Genomic DNA, 17,866 nt, shown 5'->3' with positions numbered 1-17,866 from the left:
AACATCTGAATAGTTTTTAGCGGTCCCGTCTTGAATAATGCTGCAGTCCTCAAATACTTTAGTACAACAAGTTCTCTCTAAAGATCCAGGTTCAGAGTGCCAACCTCCTGTCCCTGACTGTCTGCCAGGTTAAAAGTAGAGAGTTCCCTGATCTAAAGCTAAGCATCCAAAAGACTGCAGTCAGTGCTGAGTAACATGGTGGATTACTGAGAAAAAAACATCAATGTCATGAAAGGTTTTTGAAGATGAGTTATTCTGTGTCCATCTGGTGCTTGTATTCGGTCGTAATCCAACCAGGGATCAGACAGAAACTGGCCGACCTGAAGCATTAAATAATATTATTTTGTAATACATACATAAATAGATGATACAATACAGAGGTACAGCTCATAAGCCTCTTACAAGTGTGCCCTAGTGGAGGAATGCATCTCATGTGATGACATATTTGTCAAAGTCACAGGAATGGAGGGAAGAAGGTTACCTGATAGTGACTTCCTAGAGCTCAGATCCTCTTTTTACTGTGAAGATAAACCCTAAAAATATACCTCACTTAATCTTCTTAAGGGTCGTGGGGTAGGAGTTAGTCTTTGACCGCCTGATGGACAACACACACACACACACACGCATGCATGCACACACACACACACTCTGAGTCAGTCACAGAGTCTTAGAGAGCAACTTAATACCTGCCATTCAACAGAAGGCTTTAACATCTTGAGGTTTTTGCTTCATGGTTTCTCACTTGGAGTCCATCTGCAGCCTTAACCGTTCGGCTGACGGTCTGGACAGCGCGAGCATGTCGAACCTTCTCAACCTCAGCAGCCTGGGCAGGATCTGCGGCTCCAGCCACAGCAATGAAATGGTCGTTTTGGACCGAGTCAAGAGGAAGAACTCAGTCAGGCGTATGTCAATAATTGAAGATGGTGAAATTGCAGAAGTTCTCTACCTCATTCCTAAACAGTCCATGATGGAGCAGCTGCCTTTCATCAACCCTGATGACTACATCCTGTGTGAGAAGTTGGCTGGTATGCCTGCAGAGATGGCAGGTATTGAATCATTTCCTTCTTTATGTGGTTGTGATGGGTGGTATCCTTTATTTGAGTTAGCTCCACTAATTGTTATATGAATGACTTGTCATTATGTGCTACAATTTATTTGGAGATTAGAAGTGTTTTCGAAGATGTACCTTATGACAAGAGGCCTCTGGCTCCATCTTAACCAACCCCTTCTTACCTCTACACAAACATAAAGACTTTGTATTCATTTCGCAGATACTACGACTAAAGGAACACAACAAGTCACTTATCTGCACTAAAGGCCACCGTCCATTATCTGGCTATTGAAGGAGTAGTTCTCTCAAAAATCAGACATTTATTCAAACAAATAACAATATCTGGGACACATTTTTCACATCTCAAGTGTTGAAATATGAATAAGAACACTTTGCAGTGCCACTCCTACTGTACTCTTTGACAACACTCTCTCTGTCTCTCTCTCTCTCTCAAACACACACACACACACACACACACACACACACACACACACACACAATCACTCTTGCCCTCTGTGTTTTGGACCACCCCCTTTTCCTCTGGACCAGCAGTCCAGTTAGTTCCTCTCCTCACTCTGATCCGCTGCCCTGAGAAACAAAGAGCAGAAACCAACTGTCATGAAAGAGAAAGGTATTTCTCATTTCATTTTATCTGCAGATTGCTTTATGTTTGTCTTTATATAATTTGTTTGCAACTTGTGATGAAGTATACAATTTTTATCATGTCAAAAAGTCTTGATCCATGGTTACATATTTGGCCTCAGTAACGAAGAATGTGACATATTTTTTTTCATTGTAACTTAAATGCTCAACACCTTTGTGTATTTCACTTTGTCTGTTCTCTGTGCCTCTTTTGGTTTTTCTATGTGATGCCCCCATAGAGGTTTAATTTGACTCGTTATGGATTTTAACTTTGTCTTGACTGCTCTATGCAAACTGAGCCATAATGGTCTTATGTTATACATTGTGTTATACTGTGCAGTGTTATCATAAATCCTTTCTAGGCAGGACATTGCTATTATTTGGTAAGGTTGAGATTGGATGTGTAACAGCTCCTGTCTATGAATTCTGAAAACAGTTACATTATTTAATGCTCTACTTTTTATATTTTTGATCTATTAAGACTCTCAAACCAAACATTCCCAAATCTAGAAACTACATTTGGAGATAAAAAACAAAACAAAACTGTGGTGGCCAAGTGGGGAAAAGTGCAAACACAGCTGTTGCAGCTTGTCATAGAGCATCAGGCTTGGGTAAGACCAGCATGTGATTTTAGCAATACCTCTGAATTAAGTTGTTTGCCTTGATTATTCAATTTTGCAGTAACAGGCAACAAACCGATCATCTGTTGTGACAGCATCATGGAAAAAACACTGTCATTCATTTCACCAGACTGGTGGCTGTTCAGATAAGAGCCTCCTGCCGTTTGCCGATCTGATACACAGAGTCTGATTCCCTTTCAGGAACTGCTGGAATCGCTGCACTGACACTGGCTGCATGTAGTTTATATGAGCTTTTACATTTACATCTCACAGTTATTGTTTTTTTTTTTCTGTAGCGGGAGTATCTGTAACTCTGATCATATTTAGTGATGTCATGTTCCTGGGAAACTGGGTGTTCCTGATACACAGGCGCATGATAACCACCTCGTGTTGTGAAATAAAATATTTGTAACCAAGAAAACATTCAAAACCACTAAAAGCTCTGAATCTGAAAACACTTTACTTAAAGTTTATTACATTATCATCAATAACATCATCTTGTAAACAGCAAGTAATTCAACCAATGAGTTATTCTTAAAAAGAGACACACAGACACACACACACACACACACACACAGACACACACACACACACACACACACACTAATATCATTGAAACAAAGATAGTTTTGTAGTAAAAGTAAATGACCTCATTGTATGGTCAAAAAATATAAAAGTATGGTACCATGCATACTTTACATCTCATCACTTGGTACCTAAAATAGCATCAGTGCTTAAAAAATCTGGACACTTAATGTAGATACTCCCTCACTCTTTACACACACACACACACACACACACACACACACACACACACACACAGATTTTCATAGCTGGAGATAGTGGGCTGTGTGATTAGTTGTCCGTCTCAGGTTTCTCTCCATTTGCCGTCTTTCTAAATCTACCATTTGCTAATACTTGACACCGGATCAGCTTCACATTCTGGGAGAGATCAAGAAAGACTGGAAGACATTTTGGACTTTCCATCTGAGGACTCCAGACATCCGTTCTTAAATCATACAAAGGTTGGAATTTATATACAAGATAACAGCGCAGACACACCTGTCATGTGAATATTAAACTGTTGCAGTAGTTCTGTGCATTTCCCCATGACAAATGGATTGCAATAATTAGTGTTGGCAACACAGCTCTGTCATTACCAAATATCTGGGCTGTTTTAGGACAAAGGTCAGTAATTGTTGGAGCCTTCGACCAGAAGGACGTGTCGTATTCCCGGTAGGATTTGGAGGTTTGGCAGCGATAACACTAATGTTCATAAGTTTTTATGTGATTGCATAATATGCACATTGTGTCTGTGTAGAATCTCAATCACAGTGTGGAGTTGACCTCATAGCTTTTAGCAAAGCTGCTCTACTGGCAGATATGATGTCAGAATTTCAACAAAAGTGTCCCTAATGCCTGTTTGCATGATGCAAACAATAAGTATTGCTTATTGCTTATTTAAAACGTCACAGTAAGATTTGTAATGTTGCTCTGCTTTTGGAGATTTAGGTACAAGCACTTGTAAAAACTCAGCAGTCTCTCCTACAGCTGTAGCTGGTATGTTGTGGATTACGGCTCTTTGTCATCAGCAACACAGTTTGCACTGCAGTTAGATGGCACGTTGTGGTAGGTTATTATTGCCACAACACTGCATAATGTACACACTTGCTTTATGGTGAACTTTACATTCACCTTTGGAAGGCATGGTCCCTTAATCTAGTTTGTTACGACATGCTTGTTGCTATAGCAACAAATCTCTCCTGTAGTGGGGCAGACTTAAGGGCCACATACCAGAGGTGCTTGACTCAATTTTCTTAGTGTTCACGAGGCTGAGTTAGGTAACCAGAACAGTCGAGAAGATATTTCCTCTTCCAGCGTTTGCGAGTGTGAAAATCTCTCTATTCTGGTTGAATAACTTAAGGTATATTTTAAGCTGTTATCTGCCTCATGAGTGAATTTAAGTTTGTGTGTGTGTGTGTGTGTGTTTGTGTGTGTGTGTGTGTTTTATCTATTTGTGCGCTGGGGGTCCACACGTCGGGGAGACTCTCGACGTGCCACATTCTTCCTTTGCTCTCCTCTGCTAATCACATTCAGGACCTTTCAAGTGGGCTGTGATTAGATTGTACAGGCATCCACCGCTTCTGCTGCCATATAAACACGAAAGAGACAGAAGGAGAAAGAATGAGGTTGAGCTTTCGTCTCCAGAGCCACATGATACAGTATGACACATGGTTTGGCGCACAGGAGCAAACACCCACGCTGACAGTGTTTTTTCCTCTCTGCAGAGAAATAATGGCTTATTTGTGAGCTCTTGTCTGATTTTGTGAGGCAGGAATAACTTGGATTAAAGCCTCTACAGATTAATGTGACCCCGTTTGTGGTTGTATGTATATGTGTGTGTGTTTGTGTGCCAAAACAAAGCATCCCTGGACATTATGTTCCGTTATGTAAGCACTGAATGGACAGTTCTCAGGGACTACTGTATTGTAATGAACTGCTCAACCAGAACAAAAAAGAAGGATAAACCTACTGTGACAGAGAGAGAACGATAGTTACTCATTAGTCCAGACTCAAATATCTCAAATAGTATAGGATGAAATTTGGTGCAGAAAATCAAGGTCCCCAGATGCTGAATCTTAATGACTCCCCTGACTTTCCATGTAAATCCGACATGAGGTCGATGTTTGTGGTTTTTATCGGTCAAGACTCAACTGATTGACGTATTCTTTCTGCTGCTGCTGTAGTGCTGCTCACTCAGGATGGCTGCCACCAAGACCCTCCGTCAGGAAAGCGGGTCATCCAGTGCTTCAGATGTGGGGAGCAATGCAAAGGAGAGGTGCTGCGAGTCCAGAACAATCACTTCCACATAAAGTGCTTTACCTGCAAAGGTGAGTACCATCATTATGTTGATGTGAGCAGGTGCACATGCACTTTTTGAGTGTCTTGCAATGACACCACTGTCAGGATAGACTTTATACATTATCAGGAAAGGTCAAGGGTGGATTGGAAAGCTGCTCTGTAACATGAGTGGCATAAGAAGCCTAATAATGCATTCATTCTGTGGTGGGGACTCAGTTGTATGCAAGCAGTAACACAAGTCACATTTGACCTTTTTTTGCTGCATGAAAACAGCTTTATTTTCAGCAGATGAGTTTAAAGTTGAGCAGAATTTGCTCCTCATTCATTAGTTATCCTGCGGCTGCCATCAGATTCAGTTTATTACAAAACATTCTACATGTACAATGGGCTGTTGTGAGAACCTCCTGGATCGTCACCAGAGTTACTCTGCTTCATGGAAAACATATTCCCCCAACACACTATTGTCCCCACTAATCGACACTGACAAGCTTCTCGTGTTGTTGCCCTTTCATCGCATTGTGATGGTGTTTACAGCGCAGAGAAGACAAAGGGACTTTCAGAGCAGAGAAGCGTTCAGTATTTTAACGGTGGGAAGACCTGAGGATGCAAAGGGTCTGTGGGTTTCACAGACTCAGAATTTGCTTAATTTGTTTGGGCACTTACTTTATTATGCATTTATTATCATAAGTCAAACAAAAATCTGTCTCACTTTGTGGGTTAATGGAATGTTGTAGCGTGTTTGTGCTTGTTTTAATCAGACATAAAAATAGAAAATTTAAATAAAACTCATGTCCATTGTGAGTGTCTCACAGCAGGTCAGGAATAGAGCAGCATAAATCTGTCCTTGGCATCTCAGTGCGTTCTGCTGTGGCAGGTTCCGAGGCACAGTGTCGGAAAAGGTTTTGGTCATATCAAATGACTCCAAACAAGCTGAGATAAAAGCTGCCTCCATGTCATCAGCATACACACACACACACACACACACACACACACACACACACATGGACACAAAAACGTGCAGACAGACAACACAAGAACAACCCTTCAGCAAGCCTGGAACAACCATAAGGTCAGACAGCCCAAATAGCATTGATGTCATCCCTTTGATAGATTACGTAGCTGTTGTCAACTTCTCCTTGTAACAATGTCCTAACAAAAGGCAACAATGTAAACTAAAAAATATATTTATATAAAGCAGGTATATCACATATAAGAACATATAAACACCTTGTCCAAATGTTTTTTTTTGTTTGTTTGTTTTTTTTTTTTTTTTTTACAAAAGGCTAGTGGAAAAATCAAGAAAGATGCTTTTAGTGTGAAATCTGGCTCATATAAGGTCAAACAGTTTGTGGATTTCTAAATAAAACTGAGGTAACTAATATCAGGATGATGCTGCTTGTTTGGTTGAAGTTTTCTTTCAGTCTCTGAATCTCTCTTGCTCCCTATATGAATGTGTGTGTGTGTGTGTGTGTGTGTGTGTGTGTGTGTGTGTGTTTGTCTGTGTGTGTGTGTGCGTGTGTGTGTGTGTTTGTCTGTGTGTGTGGGTGTGCAGTGTGTGGCTGTGACTTGGGTCAGAGCGGCTTCTTCATGAAGAATGGCGACTACCTCTGTCCGCTGGACTTCCAGAGGCTTCACGGCACCCTCTGCAACAACTGTGGGGAATTTGTGGAGGGAGAAGTGGTCACAGTCTTGGGGAAGACCTATCACCCAGCATGCTTTGCCTGCACCATTTGCAAGTAACTGTGAAAACAATTATTAATTATTTGGCTTTTTACTTTTAAGAATATTAGTGGAATATTAGAATAAGTATTTTTCCAAAGAATTGTGGGGGTATACCTGTGTCTCTGTCTCTGCCTCTCAGGCAGCCCTTTCCTGCTGGGGATTGTGTCACCTTCAATGGAAAAGACTGCCTGTGTCAGCGATGTATTCGGCCTGTGACTCCCACTCCTAACGACATCAACCATTCCAGTAGTGAGTGCATTCTTTCATAATCTAAGTATGATGTACAGTTTATGAAAAATAATATAGTCTATATATATAATTAATTAATAGAAAGTAGAACAATAGATGAAAGAGTCTGATCAGTCACAAGAACACATGTGGACCTCTGCCAGCTGCCTGTTTATTTACTTTAACCTGTGATGTGGAGTCATTCAAGTTCTGTGCCACCTGTCAACCTTCTTCATCATAGAGAGATAACAATCTCTACATTTTTTCTGCAAGTGACACATCTGATTATACTCCAGTGTGTGTAGCTCCTTCCTCATGTTTTGAGGTCTAGCTCCAGTGTGTTTTTGAAACTAGCCAGTAGGTCATTTGAGGTCATTCATGAGAGATTTGCGTGTCATAAGGGCAAAGATGTGAACATCAAAGATCATCATCATGACTCTGCAGGACCTGACAGGAGCCGTCACTTTCGGCTTGAACCCAGGAGATTACCTGTAAGGTCTTGAAAGTCCGCACACTGTCAGGAATGCAGGCTAAATGTTGCCCCTAATACCACCCTGACCTCCTCCAGGTACAGAGAGACATATGTTTGCCACAGCACCGAGTTGACATTACCTTACAAATCTGTTCATTCTCCTGGGACCCTGCCAGGCCAGTGACTCAGTATGGACGAAAAGATGCTGTAGAACTCAACTCTTGACCTTATCCACCTACCAGCTATATATACAGCAGGGATCAATAGAGGATCCAGACTCACAAAGCCTCTGGATTAAGAGGATCTCTCTGCAGGACTGTGCAGAAAGAAAAAAAAAAACACAAAGAGTGAGTGCATAAGCTCTAGTTCTGTGATATCAGATTGACTTTTACCTTTTTAATGTTCAGTTAATACGTGTAAATAAATAATTAGAGAAAATTAGTTACAGGATCTAATATGCAGTAACTATACAGTATCACCAGAACAACTGGCCGAATACATTTAGTCTAATATGAATTCAAAAAAGAACCTGTTGGATGTGCAATGTTCAAGGAATCTCTCAAGGAATATGTATGTGTGTTTTCAGACTGCAGTGGCTGTGGGAGAGACATCAAGAATGGCCAGGCTCTGTTAGCCCTCGGTGGCCAGTGGCACCTGGGCTGCTTCAAGTGCAAAGCCTGCAGGAAAGTGCTGAGCGGAGAATACATCAGCAAGTAAATGCAAATCCCCACATTCTCTTATTCATGATCCTCTGCCTACCTGCTCTTACACTTGTAAATATGCACCATCATATCAGGAATGAGAAAATGTGTCTTTTAATATTTAATGTTTTGTCTTTCAGAGATGGTGTTCCTTATTGTGAGAGAGACTACCAGATTCAGTTTGGGGTGCAGTGTGAAGCATGTCAGAGGTTTATAACAGGGAAAGTCCTTGAGGTAGGAAGAGTCCTGTATACTTTTAAATTCAGCACAAATATCAACTTTCTGTCACATGCACATTTTGTAAGATTTGTGTATGTTTGCAGTCCATCTGACACTTTTTTTTTTACCTTCCTCATTATCTGCTCCAGGCAGGGGACAAACATTATCACCCGAGTTGTGCAAGATGCAGCCGATGTGACAAAATGTTCAAAGAAGGAGAAGAAATGTATCTGCAAGGTCTGTTTATAGCCATTATAACCATTCTGTTAATATACAAAATATGGATTTAGCCTTGGAAGAATGCATAAATTCAAAGCCTTGTTTGTTAAAGACAACAAAAGGTTTGGAGTTCCAGTGTCACTGTAAGTGTAAGATGCAGCAGCTAATTGCAAAGTGTTCACAGGATCGACAGTCTGGCACCCGGACTGCAGAGACAGCAGCAGAACTGAGGACAGTTACAGGGTAAGTTCTCCCGAACTTAACACTCAACTTTATTTCTATGTGTGAGAGTTTAACATGTTGGAGGCACCGTGACATGATTTCACTCCTAAGCTGTTAATATCCAGCTGTTGTGACTGCTGTTACAAAGAGGATCAGAGTGTGATATCTGTGTAAGACTTTACTATATAATGTGTTTACACATTCTCTTCCTTCCCAGGTCGGCAGACCAAAAACACCTCTTGATTTCTTTTTTCCCCCACATGAACTTAAGGTTAATATTGTGACGCTGGTCTGCTGTTTGAACTGATGGTTTACCAGACGCTGTTATCTCAGAGTTTGAGATTAACCACATGCGCTTGTTTCAAACGCAACGTGAACACTTTGCTTTTTTTGCACCGAGAATGATTAGCTAGAAAAGCTTTTAATTTGTAGAGCACTGGTACACTATATGTGCAATAATTAACATTTCAAAAGGAAGTAGCATAGCGAACTTTCTTTGTTGGCAGAGCTGCATGCTTGGCTGTGTTAATATCTGGCCTTGCAATCTGCACAATATAATATACAGCAGTGTGTCATTTTTAAATGAATAACAATATAGAACATTGCACATGTGCTGTTTTGTACCAGGCCTACACTGTACGCTATCTATGTGAAAGGAAAACTGGTCCACATATAATGCAAGCATCAAGTTCTGTGTGCATGCAATGAGCTGCTGAGAGAGGATGTTACAAGCTGAGGATGAAGCTGTTACTCAGTTAAAACATCCCATAAATCCAAAACTAACACAGCAATTTTTTTTTTTATGTCCTCAGCCCACTAGATCCTCGTCTGAAAGCTCCTGTTCCCGGCCGGGCTCATGCACTCCAGGAAGTCCTGGTCGAACTATCTGTGTAAGTTCTGGTGACAACATCTGCTCAGCATCTTCCATGGTGCACAGTTCACCGTGGGCTGATTTACGTTTCATTTATCCCTTTATTTATACAGGGGAGCCGCATGGACAGAGTGTCTCTCTTGCAAGACAATTCTTTTTGACCGTAACTGAATACAATTAGGAAAATTTGGAAAAAAGACGTGGAAAAAGAAAAAAAAAAACAAATCTTGAAAGCTATTTAATTTCTCTGTAAACATTTCTTTTTCTACTTTACCTTGACTGATCGGAACTAGTTTCATCTTGCTTGTGAGAGAAAAATGTGATTTCAATTGTGGTTGAATGATGATATATTTTCTCAGTTATTTTATAAATATACTGAGAAAATCAATCACATATTGAACAGGAGTTTAGATTTATTTGCTTAATCAATTTGAATGCATTGGCGATTCAGATTGAAATTGAATAGAAAAACCACCTCAGTATCTCTTTGTTTCCTCCACCCAGTATCCTATGATCCACATCCTGTTGGTTTTAATTGGAAGGAGTAAACTTTACCCCCAACAAGTCACCTCAACATACGAGCCTATAACAATTGACCTTCTTTATATTTGAAAGTCTGAGAAATAACGTTTATAGTTAAAGAGATTACGGTAGACATTTCGCACAGTGATGCAATCTTTTCACTTCACTTGCCAAACTCAGACAAACGTGGTGTTGTGGGATTAAAGTTTCATTCCTCCCTGAAATGATGTAATAAGCAACCATTGACCTTTCACCTGACCTGTGCTGTCTGAGCCTTCTATCTCCCATATTCTGTGTCTTCTCCCTCTCCCCCCTCTCCTGGTCCCAGGCAAAAGTAGATAATGAGATCATTGATTACCGAGACTTAGCAGCAATTCCCAGAGTCAAGGCTATATATGATATAGAGCATCCTGATATGATATCCTATAAGTCTGTGAACGACAACTCCTCTGCTTTGGACAACAAAGGCAACAGACAGGACAGGCAAAACCCCACAGAGGTAACTTCATTCAATGCTCCAAGTCATATCCAGTGACATGTTTGTGTGTCATTGCATTCTTTGTGAAAAATGGTCTTTAAATATTCAATCAATATTCACTTTCTACAATAACAAAATACTTTAAATGTTTAAGTCAAACTCAGCAGGTATACAGGAATATTGCTCTCTGCTTACATCTCACATTTTTAAGAATTTTGCCAAAGCCAGTATTGAACATAGCAATGTACAATACAGTCAAAAAAATATATATCAATGCACATTTAATATGGGGTTAACTGGTAAAAACAATATTTGATTAGTTGATGTTTACTGTGTTAAGGACCCTGCAGAGAGGCTGCCAGAAACGAACGTAGGATAATTAGCCAAAAGCAGCTTTACACTCAAATCCTTTTGTTTTCTACCTTTCATATGTCTGTCTTCATGTGAAAACCTCATAACTCCAAACCTAGTGAATGTTATACACATCCTCATCTCATAAAATTAAATAATAAAAAACAGATGGATGGTGGTTAGGATGAGGTCAAGATTGTTTTTTTTTCCATATCTGACAAGTTTGGAGATACAAGGTTTTTACCTGAACTTACAATATATATATTGATGTTTGATTCAAGCACATACAATGATCTTTTTCCTTCTGTTTCTGATTCAGTCAACAGGAAATGAATCTGAAACCACAGAGGTGAATATTTATATTTAACTTTTCACACTCAAGGTCACATACTCTGTGAATCATATGCATTTAACATTCATCGACACAAATTAGTTTTCATTTGTAAGCGCATTTAATGAAATTCTTTTTTTATGTGTGTGTCTATTTTAAAGGAGAGTTTTGAAATGAGAAAATGCATACCAAAATCTGCAAGCCATGGACCTTTTGGAGTTCATGCTCTATACAATCGCCACAGCTACACCCCGACCCTGTCCAGATCACCGCAACACTTTCATAGGCCAGGTGAGAGGAGCACGCAGAGGTGAATGAGCTCAATCTTCGTATCACGCTTGCAGAGAGATGAATCCTCCTCCGCTCACTTTTTTCTCTGTTGCACCACCTTCCCTTATCTCCTCTGTCTCCTCAACTCCTCTCCTCGTCACTACTACCACTTCTTTCTCTGGAATAACAAGCAGGGGTGATGCTTTCTCCCTCTTTATTCTCTGGCAACAATGACACCTGCTCCGCTTCCCCTTTATGCCACCACTTTCTCCCTCAAGGTAAGACCCCCACCTCGACTCCCATCCCCCAACTTATTCTGCAGCCCTTCTCCTCCACTTTGCATCTTTGTATTTCCTATCCAACATTTATATCCCGCCACTTTATGCAGTCAACTACAAGGCACAGTGTGTGAATGCAATGGCAGAATAAACATTTAGACAACACCCAGATTACTAACAGCAAACTGCATCAGCATTGGAATTTATCACACATGCAGAGGAGGATGACACAGAGATGATTTTTCTTAGAAACACTGAGCCATCTAGTGGTCAAAGTTCACAGAGAGTGTCAGCCGCACACAAAGACTCATCACAGCTCAGCTTTACTCGAGCAGACAGCACAGCAGTTTGTGCCCCAGACAGAATAAATACACCAGCGAACATCTACAGTAGATGCTTGTTTCACTGGTCTCCTCCTTTCTGCTTCTTTTCCCCAATTTTGCATATTTTTCTTCTTTTGTTTTCTCTGGTTTGATTGATTAAATATTAATAATAAATATCCCTGTGCATGTGTCAAAACTTCAATCAGACATTACCTTACAGCCGTGCCTATTTATAGCATTGCTGTGATTTTTTTTTTTTATAACCTGTTTTTATCATGTCTGTGGAGGAGATATTAAAAGCTATGAACAGTAATCGCTGGCATGTGCTTTTGGTGGAAACTGAAGATCACTCACGTCCCACTTACGGCCAACATGGCCTTGATTTCTGTAGTGAGTGCAATGTAACTTTATTTAGTCAGAGTCTGACAATTGTCTATATTGCATCCACATTGTGTGTAATATGTTAGAATGAATGATCTGCTGACCCTGCGTTCTTCTCTATCTGCAGATGAAGGCTTCCACATGTACAGACGGCCTCCAATCTATAAACAGCAAGGTACAATTTGACTTTTTCATCTTACAGTTAATATTTTAAAACTTCATACGAATGACTGAAATAAAATTTAAAACTACCAATGGTTATCTCAGTTCTGTTGTTCTAAAGAATATATATTTGTAGTCTTGTACATTGATAACAGTTTTTTCTCATTGTCTGAACTCTACTTACTTGTGCTTATATAGTAAAGCTAGTAAAACATAATACTCATTACTCAATACTCAATAAACATTATGAGCAAAAAGGAACATTTATATTGAGCTTCAGTTATTGCTAATTGCACACTTCAGATGTCATCATCATGTGGTTTGTTAGACTCAAACAGCAGAGCAGCTAAAGACTGTTTGGATTCCATGAGCAGGATTTCACGCCTCCATTGTCCCTGTCCATAACTGTGGTGTAACTACCATAAGTCAGCATACGATGCATTTAAGTTGATGGCAAATAATTTGGTCAACAGTTTTGAAGGTAACCTAGTCTAACCTAAACAATGGGCTGTTCAAAGCAAAAATGTAAATGTAAAATAAATGTTTTATGGAAAATATAGATATAAAAATAGATCACTACTGAGAAGTCAGTTTCGCAGAACACTTAGCAAAAGGCTAAGAAAAGAACTTGGCAAGGTGCTTACCTGGTACGTTTATGTTTATTCAGTGAGTCTGATCTAATTGGGATCTAATCTACGTGTTGAGACTGAGTGTGAGTCGTCTCATGGTGAGATAATCTAACTGCTGTTTCATTTTCACATAGATCCTAATTCATCTACATCCCAAACATCCTCTTTGCCTGGGTATGGACGTAATGGTCTCCATCCGGTAAGAGCGACATCACTTGGTTTTAAGTTTTACTAAATCAAAAACTTGAAGAAAAAAATATGAAAAATAATAATAATAAAAAATGTTTGCTTCTTAAGCCACAATCAGCTGATTTCTCCCACTACAACGGTGACAGATTCAGAGGTAACTGTCTCTGACATTCATCATGGATGTTGTCAATCACTACAATATTAAATCATTGAATAAAAATTAATTATGTGATGCTTTTGCTTTTCCTTTTCCCTTGCCTTTCAGATTTTAAGGTATGTGCTAATGGAGTATTGTGTGATCTTGAATCCCTGGTTATGCTTCCTCTCCCTGTTTAGTTTACTGCACTTCCAAACGACTGACCTCACCGCACTGTCTGTGTGTTTAAAGAAATGTGCAGTTAACTCAGCTTCAATTCACAGATGTGCTTGTATATATCTTCATTGATTCATGAGTTGCACCTATTACATAACTGACTCTTTAACCACACATCTTTTAAATATGCTTTACTGACAGTAATCTGGCCGTTTGACCTTTAGCTTTGAAGTGATTAATCCTGCCATGACATTTTCCTATTGCATGTGTTTCATTCTGAAGCTCATCCATGACGGTCAACATCCATTAGCAAGACTGGAGAGAGGAGTGTCTATGCCTAATTTGTTGGAGCCAAAAGCAAGTATTATTTGTATATTTGTGTTTTTTTAAAGACTTATCATGTTCTGGACACATGAACCTTTAAAGATATGCATGTAAGAGCTACAATAATAAATACAAATAATACTTCAGTACAGTTGAGTGGAGCTTTGGATAGATTTCAAACACGAGCTTGTTAGATTAATAGCTGTAGGATAGTGCTGAGGTTTCAAGGACAACTTCATCATCACCTTCCTTTAGAGTCTTTTGACAAAGGCTGATATATGCAGGACCTTGACACTTGACAGTGTTTTCTTCTATGAAGACTGAAGCACTGGTTTTATATAGACTTCAAAGATCCACGCTAACTGTGCGCTGGTTTTTACAACAGATGCTTATTTGCATGGTACAAGACGTTCTAACTCCATCTCCACAGCTCATAGAATAGAGATTGTGTTTCGATGCATCATATATGATTCTCAACCAGCATTCTCAACCAGTCTTTGTTTTGTCAAGGTCTACCCCTATGAAATTCTCACAGTTACTAATCGAGGACGAGTGAAGCTTCCGAAGGATGTTGACAGAACAAGACTTGAGGTGAGAAATCCATTCATGCAATGCAACACAGAGGTAATAGTAAGTTTTATTTTAGAATAAGAAATACCACACACATGCAGGCTAGAAACCACCCACAGCTACAGAGCAAGTTGAGATACAGTACAGCTTCTCCACAATAACGTCATTCTTTTATTCTCTCCTCTTCTCTCCTTTGCAGTGCCACCTTTCCCCAGATTCATTCTTTGAGATCTTTGGCATGCAGATCCAACAGTTTGACAGACTTCCACTGTGGAAACGTAATGACATGAAGAAGAAAGCAAATCTCTTCTAAATGCTGATGTTGTAATTCATCGTTAATATGCAGTACATGTCAAGTTCTGATAAAACGTTTATGTTTATATCTTTGCATTTGGCACAAAAGTTAGAAATCTTTTGCCTAAAAACAGCATAAGGCACAACTTTACAGAGCCACAACACTGTGTTTCCCAGTTAGTCTCTGTAGGTCACTGAAATAAATAATGGTTAAAGCAGATATGAACATGAGAACTCAATAGTATTGGCTTCAGTAATAGCCATTATTTGTCTTTCTTATGTCAGCCCTGTCTCCCCAGGAATTACGTTCATATTGGACGATTCAGCTGAATATATAATTTATGCCCATTAATCATAAATGGAGCAGGTAGTGTGTTGTTTATGTAGCTTAGCAGAAAGTATGGAGAAATGGCAATAAGCAATGTGTTCTTCTTTGAGGCTTTAAATCCTGTTTCAGACTGACAATCTTTCAGTAACCTAACCTAAACTCAGTGATCTTAGTTGCCTAACTAAAAAGTGCAGTCTGTGTGTTCTCACTGTACTGATGAGGGCGCCAGATCACTAAAATGCTCACAGAATGTATTGCTTAGGAATAATTGTGCAAAAAAAGTTAAATGACAAATTTTTGAGGACAACTAATGTTGTAATTATTCCTAAAATATCTGTTAACGACAACTACAAGATGGTGGGCAAGATACTGCTAAGGCTTGGCCCCCGAAACATTTACAACGCAAACACACTGTAACTGAAACACTTTTCATTGGTGCACTTTTCTGTTTGCCTTCTGAAAGATAGAGAATTACTGACTTTAGACTTTAGAGTCTGAGAGTGTTTAAGGTGCTTATGGTGTTTAAAGTCAGTCCCACTCATGTCTACAATGTTTTTAAGCTGGTTAAAGATAGTTTCTCCAGTCTAAAGCCTTTGTCGGTCATTAGTGCTGTATGAATAACGCTTCCCCTGATACCTGATCTATAGTGCAGTGATTGGGTACATGAGATGGACAACATGTCATCAACATGTAATTATTCCCACAAGAAGTGGATGCATTTCACCCATGCTCTCATTGTTACTGGTATGTGATGTTATATTTTTCTTATATTTTGTCGTTTCCTGGTTACACAAACAATAGAGAAAATATGTGAGAATTGTATTTCTGTGTCAATAGATTATCACTGAAATGTGCTTTGTTGGATTGTTAAATTAATAATTAAGGTGATGTAATGCTTCTTTTTGTTGTATGTTTCACCCTGACTTGGCTGTGGTAAAACTATATATGCTGCTGTTTGAGCACACCACCTTAAGCGCCCTAAATAAAATCTTGCACTTCTTAAAAGTTGAGTAAATAAGTGGCTTTTCATTGACCGGATGAATGAAGTTGTGTGTGTGGTCGAGTGTTTTGAGCACATTTTTGGGGGGGATTATTTTACAAGTTTTTGGTGCGTCTCCCAGGAGAATCTCACCGTCTGGATCATCAGCTTGAAATATGGTTGTTCACTTTCATGTAGACTTCAAAGAACCTGCACATGACGACAGACATTCTTGATCTGATTATCTGTACTTTGCAGAAATAACCTCATGGTTACTACTCTCTCTCTCTGCAGTATGCAAATTTCAGTCAGAGTCTGTCAGGAATTCACTGTTAGGCCATTTCCTGTCCTGTCAAAATCAAGAGACACTAGGCCCAACTGCAGAGAACACATGCAAGGGGAAACTGAACATCACTTTTTCCACATTCACCTGTTATAGTAAGTTTAAAACTCTTCCATTACTTTTAGCGACATCTTGCTAAAGTTCCATGACTCTATTTTAACAGTGTAATAATAGATGCCATTGTTGTGGAAAAATTCTAGTAAGACAACAGGTGGTATACTAACACACTGCATTAAATTTCATAACATCGCTGTATTGCACAACACTATTTTTACACGTAAAACCAGTTGCATGTTTGAAGAAAATATAATAATATAACAATAATATAAAATATACTGACTAAACTCCACCTGCTATCTATCACATTTGATTTGTCTCTGATATATTTGCATGGTTTTTTTTTGTTTTATTTTTGACCTGGTCTGAGGCCTTGCCACTGGAAATTTAAAACCAACAGATGGTGCTCTGGAGCCTGGAATCACAACACCACACCAGGATTACTTTCCATGTTTAAGATGAACACCTGCTAGACTGTATAAGCTTGTACTCGGGGGTATATTTGAGACATCTTTCTCTTTACTTATACATCTCATGTAACAGTACTAGTTGTAGTAATAGTAGTAGTAGTGTAAAAATAGCCTCTTAAAATGTATGCTTAGCTTCTCTCAAAAGAGAATGTCATATTACTTGTTATGTCACTGTATGTATATTAGATCTATAAGGCTAGATAAAGTTTAATTGCTGTTGGGGCCTTTTGTTAGCCTACTCTAAATTTGTCACTTTAATAGTAGGTCATGTTTTGTGTAGTACCAGCTATGGCTTTAAACCTTTTCACATAGGCTTACACTCCATGAGAGGTCAAAGAGTCAGTGTGTTTTCTTGTTCATTAATCATCTTATGCCAATTTTTGCAGGCAGTTTTGACTGTTTAACAACCAATTGTTTCTTTGCTTTCTTGTGTTGTTGTGGATTT

General features: G+C 39.2%; 1 protein-coding gene across 5 annotated transcripts; it reads left to right on the top strand.

The window, feature by feature from the left end:
- Positions 1-1,609: 1,609 nt before the first annotated feature.
- Positions 1,610-14,413, top strand: LOC130163000 (actin-binding LIM protein 1-like). Of its 5 annotated transcripts, none has more exons than XM_056366959.1 (17): positions 1,610-1,682; positions 5,061-5,204; positions 6,728-6,911; positions 7,037-7,146; positions 8,184-8,310; positions 8,439-8,532; positions 8,667-8,754; positions 8,921-8,979; positions 9,771-9,848; positions 10,680-10,850; positions 11,500-11,529; positions 11,673-11,802; positions 11,976-12,059; positions 12,891-12,938; positions 13,689-13,753; positions 13,852-13,897; positions 14,339-14,413. In XM_056366959.1, the coding sequence occupies exons 1-17, from the start codon at positions 1,670-1,672 to the stop codon at positions 14,347-14,349; spliced, it is 1,482 nt and encodes a 493-aa protein (XP_056222934.1). In that variant the 5' UTR covers positions 1,610-1,669; the 3' UTR covers positions 14,350-14,413. The 5 variants fall into 5 exon arrangements, with proteins under 5 accessions (XP_056222934.1, XP_056222933.1, XP_056222935.1 ...); XM_056366958.1 differs by lacking the exon at positions 14,339-14,413 and adding an exon at positions 14,009-14,290; XM_056366961.1 differs by lacking the exons at positions 1,610-1,682; positions 14,339-14,413 and adding exons at positions 2,943-3,338; positions 14,009-14,290.
- The last annotated feature ends 3,453 nt before the right edge of the window (positions 14,414-17,866 follow it).

Source organism: Seriola aureovittata, chromosome 21 (genome assembly GCF_021018895.1).
Source record: "Seriola aureovittata isolate HTS-2021-v1 ecotype China chromosome 21, ASM2101889v1, whole genome shotgun sequence".
Lineage (NCBI taxonomy): Eukaryota > Metazoa > Chordata > Actinopteri > Carangiformes > Carangidae > Seriola > Seriola aureovittata.
This window is presented reverse-complemented; position numbering and strand designations above follow the sequence as displayed.

What these genes read in the sequence shown, in the direction of transcription:
- LOC130163000 (XM_056366958.1), top strand. An exon ending in GAACTGAGGACAGTTACAGG is followed by an intron (nt 8,980 to 9,770) that starts GTAAGTTCTCCC and finishes TTATGTCCTCAG; the next exon opens with CCCACTAGATCCTCGTCTGA. An exon ending in GACGTAATGGTCTCCATCCG is followed by an intron (nt 13,754 to 13,851) that starts GTAAGAGCGACA and finishes TTGCTTCTTAAG; the next exon opens with CCACAATCAGCTGATTTCTC.